General features: G+C 39.6%; 1 protein-coding gene across 3 annotated transcripts in view; it reads left to right on the top strand.

Moving 5' to 3' along the window:
* Positions 1 to 12,283, top strand: part of jakmip1 (janus kinase and microtubule interacting protein 1) — a 28,889-nt gene extending 16,606 nt beyond the window's left edge. For 2 of the 3 annotated variants that reach the window (XM_042418545.1, XM_042418544.1), the window contains 9 exons: positions 437 to 550; positions 807 to 953; positions 1,224 to 1,394; positions 2,594 to 2,653; positions 3,993 to 4,121; positions 4,447 to 4,575; positions 4,732 to 4,815; positions 5,847 to 5,909; positions 7,108 to 7,490. In XM_042418545.1, the coding sequence (XP_042274479.1) occupies positions 437 to 550; positions 807 to 953; positions 1,224 to 1,394; positions 2,594 to 2,653; positions 3,993 to 4,121; positions 4,447 to 4,575; positions 4,732 to 4,815; positions 5,847 to 5,909; positions 7,108 to 7,290 (1,080 nt within the window). In that variant the 3' untranslated portion in view covers positions 7,291 to 7,490. Of the gene's footprint in view, positions 1 to 436; positions 551 to 806; positions 954 to 1,223; positions 1,395 to 2,593; positions 2,654 to 3,992; positions 4,122 to 4,446; positions 4,576 to 4,731; positions 4,816 to 5,846; positions 5,910 to 7,107; positions 7,491 to 8,113; positions 8,216 to 8,316; positions 8,371 to 8,545; positions 8,612 to 8,715; positions 8,785 to 9,033; positions 9,112 to 10,149; positions 10,360 to 11,949; positions 12,016 to 12,217 lie in introns of those variants that run through there. The other variant, XM_042418546.1, reaches the window with a different exon arrangement.
* Positions 12,284 to 12,325: the final 42 nt, after the last annotated feature.

The following is a 12,325-nucleotide window of genomic DNA, read 5'->3' as shown; positions in this document are numbered from 1 at the left end:
ATTTATTCACTTAGTGACAAGGAAGAACATCCATCATAGTGGAGGCGTACAACAATACTGTTCATTAAGTCTCTTCCTTGTCTCACACACCTACACCCAAAGGACCACAATGGAAATAATCTCTTGGGCTTTATTGTATTTTATCCTTTTGACAAATACAGTACAAAGATATGATGCCTCCTGGTTGAGGCTGTGAATATATTATTTATTTATATATGTCATAAATTGTCAATAAAGAATTTCAATCAATCAATCAGTCAATCAAGTCACACCTCCACTTACAACTCATACATTCATGAGAAGCGTGTGATACTGTGTATACTTCATCCCATCACCTCCTCTTTCCCATCAACCTGCTCGACCTGCCTTGCCTGCATGTTCTCCCCTTTCTCAGTTTTTGTCTTCCTCCTCCTCTCCTCTCCCCCCTACTCCCCAGGAGGTGGAGGAGCGTGACATGAGGAGGTTCCAGCTGAAGATAGCAGAGCTCCACTCGGTCATCAGGAAACTGGAGGACAGAAATGCACTGCTGGCTGACGAGAGGAATGAACTAGTGAGGAACACACATGCAGAAGTGTATACATGCATTGGTACAGGCATGCAAATACATGCACAGTATTACACTTGCATACACTACACACAAAAACATATAAAGAAACACACATGCATATGAAACTTGTATTACAAAATGTATTTTCTAACCCTCTAGTCTGGATCTTGCCTCTCATGCTCAAACTGGAAATTCTGTCACTACAAGGCAAGACTAAAGATTAAAATGTTTCCCCTCCCCATTTCCTTCCTGTGTCTAGTTGAAGCGGGTGCGAGAGGCAGAGAGTCAGATGAAACCCATGTTCGAGAAGAACAAGCGCCTGTCCAAGAAGAATGATGACCTCCTGCAAACACTGCAACGCATGGAGGAGAAACTCAAAAACCTGAGCCGAGAGAACGCTGAGATGGTGAGAGGCACCCGGTGTTTGTTTATCTTTACTCTGTTGTTTCCCACTTCCATGTTGTTGTTGTTAGCTAAAGATAAATTCAGAGTTAAATACTAGTAGAAAATAGCAGATATTTTAGTTTTTATCAGTAGGTGAGGAGTGGATTTTGTTGTGGTACTTTTTGTGTCACTGAGATGAAACAGGACCTCTAGTGGCCATTTGAGGAAAAGCATGAAACATTTCTCTCTACAAACATCAATTAGATTCTCTCTCTCCGTCTCCCTCTCTCAGAAGGAGAATGCCTCCTCCTCTCGGCCCCCCTCACAGCAGCAAACCCACCAACCCCAGCTGAAGCGGCCAAGCTCCCTGACAGACTTAAGCCACGCCCACGAGGAACAGGAAGTGGAGTTCCTCAAGCTGCAGGTTGCTGAGCAACGTGGCATCATTGATGAGCTCACGCAGGTCAGGATTTTACTCAAACCACTAGGGTTGGACATTTATTTCAGCAAGCTGCTGAAATTGATATTTTGTTAAGAAAGATTAATTTCATACCTGATATGTTATGATTCACTTAAGTTATGCACAATACAAGATGAATGAATCCCCATGTTTTGTTATCTTTGCCACCATCTTGACTGTAAGGGAGACACACCTGGCAGCGATCTGCACTCTTATTGTTTTACAAATGATTTCCTTAATAGTGTTTCTTTAATGGGCACTGATATCTCAAACTTTCTGAAAAATAATCAAAGATTTTTCTAAAATGATGGCAGTATGTCAATACAGAATATACTGTCATAAGATATAAATTTGTCTATTTTGCCGTATCATTTATTCTGTCATAACTTTCCCTTTAACAACTCTTTTTGTGTAAGCCATTGTGGTTAATTATCCAGATTGTTAAATGGCATCATTTGCTTTTTTAAAAAAATGTTTATGATGAAGTATTAATCAGTTACAGTATTTACTTCACTGGATTAGCCATAGACGAGCCACCGTGTCTGATTGTTTCATTCATTAATATCTACTCGAATGATTTTCCAGAAAACGTATTACATCATAATGTATCAATTACATTATATTGAATTACATATTTAATATTGAGATTTTATCCATATTGCACATCACTAAATAGGAGCATCACTTTGTGAAAGTGCTAGCCATTAAATCTTGGTCCTCTCTGCTTTTGCCTCCTGTCAGAATTGAATTAGGTAATAATAAGATACATATTTTGAGTGCCAGTGATTGTGTAGGATGGGATACATTATCGGTGTACAAAATGTTGAGATAAACTGTAATTCAGCAGAGAATGTCTCATTTATTCATATTCACCTGTATTTCTACTCCCACACTATTTTCATTACCTTCACATCACAGCCTGACTCATCTCAAACAGTTAATCACAAACTGCTAAAATTCCCTCATTATGTAAAACTCCAACCCACAAGCTTTTATTTCTATTGTAATATTGTTCCACTTTGTATAAATTATCAGTCCAGTTCGGTCTTTTTTTTTTCCTCTGACTTCGATGCTCCTGGTTGTACTATTCTGCTCTGATGACAGTTTTGGTTGAAGTATGTGTCATGTCTCTACATTAAATGTGAGGTTGGTCTTTCCAGCAACAAAGTTGAGATGTTAACCGGCTGTGTGTTTGTCTTTAGGAACGTGACCGATTGGTGATGAGCAAGAAGAACAGGAGGAAACCTCTCAAACTGTCTAAAGTGAGTGTGTTAATTGAGTGGTGTGGTGTTGTAGCTAAGCAACTACCGTACAGTATCTGTGGTTCACTGATCTGCAAGTACTGAAGTGTGTGTATGTGTGTGTCTCTGTGTGTGTTTAATTGGGCTCAAGAGACAATAATGACAGTATCCTTCACAGCTGGGAGCATATGCAAATCCTGCATATACTATTCCCGCAGCTGATGGAAAATTATTATCCTTTTCCCATTATTTTCTTTTGTCCGTAGTAATAGTTTAGGATTTATCACAAAAATAGCAAGGAAGCTGAATTTGTGTGTAGCAGTTGCACTTGTGTGGTTTGTTGTGTGTGAACACAAAAGGAGAAGAGATGAGGATGTCTAATTGGGTAAAATAATTGCTCTGATTCGTGTGTGTGTGCACATTTGAGCTAATACATCAGGGGATTTTTTGGAGTCTATGATGTTGCTAGGAGGAGGAGTTTTGAGTTGCATGATACATATATTCTCCCACAACCTTTGCTGGAACCAGTTTATCACCTTGGCAAAGGGGAAACAGGGTTGGGCGCAGCGTCTTGGCTCTTGGACTTTTACCTGGAAATTTGTCTCTCCGTTTAAGAATTTAATACATGAGCTGGAAGACAAAACCCAAAAGCTCGCTCTCTTTGCTTTTTCTGTTGTAGTGATTAGATTGTAACCAGACTCTTCTTTGTCTGTTTTTCCATTTTGTGTGGGAGTCTGACGGAAAGCCACAGTACTTTCTTGGAAAGGCCTGCGTTGCACTGTATAGATCAACTGGTATAGTCCAAGAAACGGTAGACACATTTTGAGGATATCTTTATAGTTTGGTTTTAGTTTTTTCGCTCTAGCATCATGACAGAGTACATCCTCCTCATCCTCTACTTCTCTTCCTTCATTTGTCTGTGTGCCCTGGTCTGCCTCTACTTCTCTGGTTGCCAGGAGATGACTTATAAACATGATGGTAAGGACCCTATGGGGGTTAGAAACGTTAATAGCAAGAAAGAAGTAAACAAACATGCAGAGACTTGATCTGATATGATCTGATTACAGAATGACAGTAACTGGTTTTGACAAGTTTTAGACAAAACGTTGATCTCGATGAATAAAGTGACTATACAACAAGAAGCAAGTTTATGGAAAAGTAAGCAGATTTATGAAGTGGATTTAGAGGCTGTTTTGGGGTTCAAAATGAAATTTCTTTAATCTGAAATCAAGTGTGATATAATTTGGATGAATGTTTTTTCTGAACACACAGTGATTTTTTTATAGAATGGGCAACTCAACTTGTGTTTGTTTTTGAATTTGATTTAACAATCCTCTTTTTCCTCCTTTCCTCTCTGCAGAGGCATGTTGTGGAGACATATTTTGGATTTGATGAGGAGTCGATAGACTCTGAGACGTCCTCTCTGACCTCCTATAACACCGACCTCACTGACCGTACGCCTGCCACTCCAGAGGAAGATTTAGAAGAGGTAAGAAATTCTTTCATGTTTATTCCCCTAAATCCAACACATCCTGTCTGCTGCTGCTAATGCTGCTGTCATCGTAAATAAGAAACTGTTCTTAATGTCTTGCCTGGTAAAATAAAGGTTAAATAAAAGAATAATAATAATAAATGATTTTAACAATATTCTGCCATTTTATCAGCTGAAATATGTTTTGCACAAAAATTTAGGTAACTGACCAGACAGAAACAAGACAGTTTGAGACAGATCACAGATTGACAGATCGGTCTATAAATTGGTTAAGGTAAAGGTTTGTGCGTGAGTTTGACCCTGTCCCTCTTTTATACCACAGTGTGTTTCTCGTGAAGAGTCAGAGCTTCGTTTCCGTCAGCTGACCAGAGAGTACCAGGCTCTCCAGCGGGCTTACGCCCTCCTGCAAGAGCAGAGCGGAGGCTCTCTGGATGCCGAGAGGGAGGCCAGGGTTTGTACTGTCCCTTTTACCCGTCCTCCATCAGCTCTCAACCTTTTTGTCTTTATAACTCCAGGACAAATACATACACATACATATACAAACAGAGCTTACTTGTGACATATTTTTTGCGCACTAGTTCCTTACTGTCTGATCTCTCTCCCACAGACACGTGAGCAGCTGCATGCAGAGCTCAGCAGCTGCCAGGCCAAGATCGTCGACCTGGAGAAGGCTCTAGTCGAGCGGGGGCAGGTAACAAAGACGGGGGACGGAGACAGGAGCTCACGGGTCCTACTCTCACTGGCCCTCCTGCATGTTTGTCTGGCTGCTCTGCTCCTGGGCTGGCGCTATGCCGACCAGGTCTGCCGCAGATTCCTGTGATGTCACTTCCTGCATGTGTGATGTCACAGCTGTGTGCCTGCACGCTCTGCCTCATCCTCTATCCTTCCTGTTGTTGGTTCTGTTTCCTATCGGGCACTTCAGTGCTGCCGACCACGGAGAAGATTCTTAAACCACTTTGTTTCCTGTCAGCTATGAAGAAATTGTTTGGTATAAAAGATTTTGATCCAGTAATATTTTACAATTTCTAAGTATGAAAATACACAATTTAAGTTGATTTTAGTTAACTTAATATGTACAAAAGTCATCATAAAACATGTTGGTTGGTCTGAGAACAAAGCCAAACCTATGCATGTGTAGTAGAAGTCTTGACTATTTTGTCAAAACTAAGTAAATTGAAAGAAATTCTGACATGGAGCACATTAATTGTCACCTACACTGAATATCATGAAGAACGCTGAAATTATTATGATTAGTTCATATCACTACCCTTAATTTCTTCATTTGTTCTCAAGATTTTCTTTTGTGTCACTGCATGTTGCCTGTTCCACTGTGGCTTGATCCAGCTCTGTATTTGGATTTGCTGCTCTGCTGTTCTTCACCTCAGACTGCCTTCTGTTCCTCCTGTCACTGTGAACTCTTGATGACTGTGAATGCACCATCACATTTTATCTCAGGAGTGGGCTTTATTTCTCTGGATCAATAAACTTGTGCTACCGCCACTCTGTTCCTGTCTGTTTGTGTCTATGTTACATTTGCATGTGTCATTTGGAATTAGAGGAGACGGTCACTGTGTGGCAGGTTTGGATTTGGCTGATTGTGTTTCTGACAGCTTTGTTCATTAGACCCTGTTTTGTTGAGGGATTCTCTCTCCTATGTCTTCTTCCTCTGCTGTTCCTGCCTGTGTCATTTCTTGCTGATGTTGTGTTTGGTTGTTATGGCAGGACTCAAAGTGGGTGGAGGAGAAGCAGTACTTGCTCAGGACGAACCAGGAACTTCACGAGAAGGTAGATTTCATTAGCCTACACTCACTTTTAAGGCACCACTTTGCTGGCAGCATGGATGCTGTATGAAGATCTAATAGCATTACTGTTCACTTAGTGCATACTAGGACTGGGTATTAGAAATTTCTGGTGCCAAATTATATTTTCTTTGCAATACATGTTTTTCATATTTTTTTTCCTTTTGACAAAAGAAGCCAAACTTTTCTCAAATGTTAAATGTAGTAGAAACACAAACAACTATGTAAGAGCTTCACCTACAGTAAATAAAACAGTTTCTAAAATTGCTAAAATTAATATTTAAATTTGAGATAAGATGAGAGAATAGGTAAAGCGTTCAATGCAAGCTTTTGGTATTTGAGAGTTTTACTTGGTGCTACGATCAGACTCAAAGAAGTATTAAAGGATAAGTTCACAATTTTTCAAGTCTGTCTTGGAACAATCATCAGGTGCCCAAATGAACATTAAAACAGGGTTTTCATGCTGTAATCATTCCTCCTGTTAATACTGGTGATTAAAAGATCCTTTTCTGATTTACTTTCAATGTAAGTGATGGAGGACAAAATCGACAGTCTTCTGTCTGTGTAAAAACTGATCTCTCAAAGTCTTTTTAGCACAAAATTCCCTCTTTTTGTTACTATCCTCTTCACTGCTGCTCAACAGGGAAACACCATCCAGGTGAACACAAAGGTGGGATTTTATATGGAAGATATCCACTTTATTTAAATCTCTGCATTTTGCACAAAACGTTGACTGTAGTTTTTATCGCCTATCACCTACACTGAAAGCACATTAGAAAGGGATGTTTTAATGACCAGTGTTAACAGGAGGAATAATTACAGCAAGAAAAAAACTATTTTAATGTACATACAGGCACCTGACTGTTATATAAAGACAGACATGAAAAATTGTGAACCTATCCTTTAAGGTTTGAAACCCTGACCTAGTGCTGACCCTTGATGATCTACAATATGTCGGTCTTCTTGGCTACAAAGCTGGTAAAGCACTACCAATAATATGGGTTGGCCAAAAAGGGGAGAAACATGAGACTGTAGTCTTCAATGATGCTTTAGCCAGCTGAAATATATATAAATACATTGAAAACTACAGGACCTTCAGAGTATTTATAATGCATTGAAAACACGCCAAACCTTTGTACTTGTGCAACAAAGATCCATATGTGTGTGTGTGTGTGTGTCTGTAGATGTGTGCGTTGCAGCAGGCAGAGTCGCGGCTGCAGGCAGAGGTTCAGGACGCCCGGGACCAGAATGAGCTGCTGGAGTTCAGAGTGCTGGAACTGGAAGTAAGAGACTGCACCAGCGTCAAACTGTCACCAGGAGGCGACAACAACAATCTCAGCTCCAGACGCAAAACCTATATACAGTGACTCACCAGACAGACATACATACTGTACACTTAAGCACACTTTTTGAGTTGTCCAATGGATGCATCTGTGTCTCCTCGTTTTGCATGGCAGCTGTGTGCGTACCCCTTCACTGAACTGGAATATTTTTTTAACGAAAGAATGTTGTGTTGAGATGAATATAATTTTAATTGAATAAAAATGTATTTAAGTTCACTATCCAATCCCATCTTTCTTCATTTTGTCTCATTTTTGCATGCATGTTCTCAATTTTGTTTACATTTTCCACAAAATACCATCCGAGATTTATGGATCACTAAGGACAGATTAACACAAGAGTCATTTGGGGATTTTTTTGTTGTTCGTTACTAAATAATTGTATCTTTAATATTAAAGTTAACCACATACATATAATGAAAGAAGTTTGGTAATTAACACAGAGGTTTAGAGGCATTTGGCAGTTGGAGGAGTAATAATCGCATCACCAACCACTGGTATCTGTTGGTTTTGCATCTGTCTATTTTGCAGATAACATTCTCAGTTTTGAGTTTCAGCATGTGTTTTCAAACTCCCTTTTGGCTTCATTTGGTTATATAAATCTATGGGTTTCCACCTCCCTCATTTTGGCAGCTCCTGCTCATGTTTTCAGTGTCATGTAAGTAAATCCCTCATTCACTCCCTTTTCATTCTGTCATTTACATTCAGTGTCTCACTTTTCACCACCATCAATGGTGTGATGAATTCTTACATGAATTCAGGACTGGTAGAAATCTAGTCAATTTAGTTTATCACATGATGCATTTAGGTGTTTGTTTATAAGTATTAACATGGTGTGTGCTCCCTGTAGGAGAGGGAGCGCAGATCTCCTGCCCTCAACCTCCACATGTCTGCATTCCCCGAGAACAGCAGCAGTGCCCTGCAGATCTACTGCCATCAGGAGGGTGTCAAGGTGAAAACACACTTACAAAAAAACATTTATATATATATATATATATACATTTCCTCTTACACACAGTCAATATGATGTCTGGTTTTGACCTGTGTGTGCAGGATGTAATCATTCCTGAGCTGATGAAGAAACTGGATATCCTGGGAGATAACGGGGTGAGTTCAAAGACACTGGTTCAAGTTTAAGGTCTTTATTGCTACATCTCATTACACAAGTATCAGAGAGAAACTGGTGGAGGATTAAAATGAGCTCTGGTACCTGCCTTTTTTTTAATCTCAGACATTCTTATAATTTTTTGATAACTCTACCTGCCTGTTGTTATTTCTGTAGAATCTCAGAAACGAGGAGCAGGTAGCAGTGATCCAGGCAGGAACAGTGATCTCTCTGTGTGAAAAGGTGAGTGAAGGGAAGGCCTCTCAGACGTGATGTATCTTTACTGACACCTTGTGGACACTATTTTAACTACACAGTTTGTCTCCTTTCCCCTTTTTCCTCTACAGTGGTTGAAACAGATTGATAGCACAGAGGCCGCCCTGACGCAGAAGATGATTGACCTTGAAAATGACAAGGTGAAAAATCCATTTAAGAGAATATACAGAATATACAGTCTTCATGTGTTTTTAATTGTCTGTTCATCTGATGCAAAGTGTAATTCTGCACACATAGTTCCTGGGTTTTTCACTGTAATACCCAAAACAAGCTATTTATATTTGTTTTTCTGATGTTTTCATGTCAAAAAGCCTATCTGATTTCACAATATTATATGATCCAGTTGTGTTATAATTTCTATTATTATTCAATGTCATATTTTGTTGCAGGAGTTGTTCAGTAAGCAGAAGGGATTCCTTGAGGAGGAGTTGGACTACAGGAAACAGGCCTTGGACCAGGCCTACATGGTATGGAGCGTGGAGCAGTATAACACATCGGGGTTTTATCCAAAGTACCTTTAAGATTAAAGACGGCCAAAGCGTCTCTATTAGACAAAATACAGTCATTTATGTTAAATACAACATTTACCAAGGTTGTGTACAAGACATAATGGTTCATGATTAAGTGATTCAGAAACGCAGGGGTGCAACATTATCATTTCAGCATGACACATAAACATTTGGGACCCCATTTAACATCATGAATGCAACATGCTCCATGGAGGTCAAATTTGTCACATTGTGTCGGGATACTGCATCTTTTACCACTGAAGCCTAAATTCTCTGAACAATCTAAGCCGCTGAATTTGCTCCGGTATTTTGCTTCTTGGTCATAATGCTCTCTTATCTTCTCAGATAGACAATTGTTGATTTACTCTGTCTTAAACTAAAGATATATAATTATTTTAATCTCATCCTGTGTAATGGTATTCAAGAAAGAGAAAAATCCCAGACAGTGTGAGTGTAATAAGATGTTAATGCGAGATTCATCATCAGTGATCTTAAACGTTGAGAATTAATGCCGCTCCACTGTGATTGTACCTCACTAATTTAAATAGATTGTAGCCTGAAATCAGAAGTCAACACTTACAGTTGGTCACTCTCCATAAACTGTAATTCTAACCATTTTATTTGGTCAGTTTTGGTGTTGGTTTGTGTTTATGGTCCCACTTTAGATTGTGTTGGTGAAAGCTTGACTTTTACATGGTAACTGAACTGTGGAATAAGAATAAAAACACAGTTTGTGTTTTATTAAATGTTCTTACCATGTGAAGGTGAAGCCTAAATACCCCGAGTATAAAGTGGAACAGTGTTTCCATATCTGCCATGATCACAGTGGTGTGTGTATGTGTGTGGGTGTGTGTTTGTGTGCATACTTGTGTCTGTTTGTGTGAGTGTGCCTCCTTGTGTGTTTGTGCATGCCTGTGTGTGTGTGTTTCTGCATGTGCATGTGCACGTCTATGGGTGTGTGTACCTGTATGTGTGTGTATGTGGCTGGCTGTGCAGAGGATCGAGGAGCTGGAGGCCACGCTGTATAGCGCTCTGCAGCAGGAGCAGCCGGCATGCCAGGCGGTGGCCGAGTCGCTGACAGACAGGCAGAGGGAGGAGCTGAGGCTAGCCGTGGACAAGCTGCGGCGTCAGATTCTCCGGCAGAGCCGGCAGTATGACAGTCAGATCTTACAGGAGCGCATGGAGCTCCTACAGCAGGCCCAGCAGGTAAGGCTTAAAACAAACCCAGACAGGTTACTGAGTCCAGCCCGCCCTCAATCTGATCCCTGTTACCTGAAAAGTCTGACCCCGCCAAACCTCTGGTGCTATGAAAAAGATGCAGTATCCCCGTGTGTGCAATCTGTAACTCTACCTGTAAGTGCTTATGTAGAAGTGGGAGAGTGAAAGAGAGCGAGAGAATGACTGTGGCTGTGTGTGAGAGTGTGTGTTTCATTGTGATCTGAATATCTCCCGCTCCTTCAGTATCCCTCCACTCCACAGCCCTCACAGTAGTTTTACACCCATGGCTTACAAAATGTTACTCATCGACTACATCAACAACCACGGCACCTTGAATTTCATTTGAATCAGTTTTACTGTAACTAACTAACTAACTAACACAGCACCCTCCAACCACAAATACTTACAACACATTATTAATCAACTACTTATGACATGTACTACTAACTAATTATATACATGTAAACTAATTGGGCATTTTATGCCTGTATGGAGAGTCAACAGCAGAGAGCTGACAGGAAATGGAGAGAGAGAGACAGAAAGAGAGATGAGAGTTGGGAAATGAAACGCATTCTGCAAATTCTGCATCTTTTCCCACTTAAAGGTCCAGTAAAAATATTTCCTTTTCCACACAGTTGGGCTTTTATTTACCTACTTGCTCAGTCTCCTGGTTGACTCAGTAGTGGTCTAGTAATTAATCAGCTTATTTTTCTCATGTTTTTAAAAGAATGTTTAGTTGAAGCATTCAGCGTCAGCTCCACCAAATACTCATCTGGAACAGATGATATTAACTAAAGCTTGTGCTTTAGTTTTAGAATTTCATGACTGTCCTAGTGTATTTGTAAATGAATTTATTAGAGCTGCAACCATTAGTCGATTAATCGAATAGTTGTTAGGAGTTATTTTTTAATAAAATAATGTCCACATTCTCTGATTCCAGCTTCTAAATGTTTTCTGGTTTCTGAAGTTTTCTATGATAGTAAACTGAATATCTTTGGGTTGTGAACTGTTTGTTGGAACAAAACAAACTATTTGAGGATGTCATCTTGGGCTTTGGAAAACTGTGATCAACATTTTTCACCATTTTCAGACAATTTATGGACCAAACAACTAATTCACTAATTGTGAAAATAACTGACAGATTAATCGATAATGAAAACAATCGTTAGTTGCAGCTCTACAACTTATATCCTCCTTTTTAACCCTCAATACACTGAAAGATGCTGTAGCTTCTCTAGACAACAACTCAGTGTGGAGGGCTGTTTAAAATAATGTGTTATCCCAGAGTCAATGAATAAACAGGTTTTTAGTCACTTCCACTTTTCACTGTTAGATGTGCTCTTCGGTTGCCATGGCAGCTCATTCTTACCCAGCATAGAGCAACAGCTACCATGGAGACAAGGGGCATGATGGGAAGAAAGCAGAGTATTTGGAGTACATACAAAAATAGTTGGCTTCACGGTCTTTAACTCTTTACCGACTGTTTGTTTTTGTACAAATGTGGATGATTTGAAATGGTTTTACCATTTTATTTTAACACATTTTGACCACCTAACCGCTCCTGTCTTTGCCTTGCAGAGAATTAGAGAGCTGGAGGACAGGATTGACTTGCAAAAGAGACAAATAAAGGAAATAGAGGAGAAGGTACATATTACATTTTTATCTGTTTTTTACCATCATGGCTGGTTATAGATATGTGTGCTGTAACCTGACAGATATTAGTAAGGGAGAATATAAGAGACTCAACATTTACTGAACTGTTGTGTGTAATTTTATAAAGTTCTTAACACTCTTTTTCTTCTCTCTCTGTCTTCACCTGTCGATTAAACCCCTTGTGTTCTTTTAGTTTTTGTTCCTCTTTTTATTTTTCTCTTTAGCATTTATTCTTTGGCCTTAATGAAAGTGACTGGACCCACATCAGGTATCTAATATCCATCACATAATTGCACATCTA

Source organism: Thunnus maccoyii, chromosome 8, assembly GCF_910596095.1.
Source record: "Thunnus maccoyii chromosome 8, fThuMac1.1, whole genome shotgun sequence".
NCBI lineage: Eukaryota > Metazoa > Chordata > Actinopteri > Scombriformes > Scombridae > Thunnus > Thunnus maccoyii.
The sequence above is the reverse complement of the archived record's forward strand: the minus strand, read 5'-3'. Positions and strand labels throughout refer to the sequence as shown.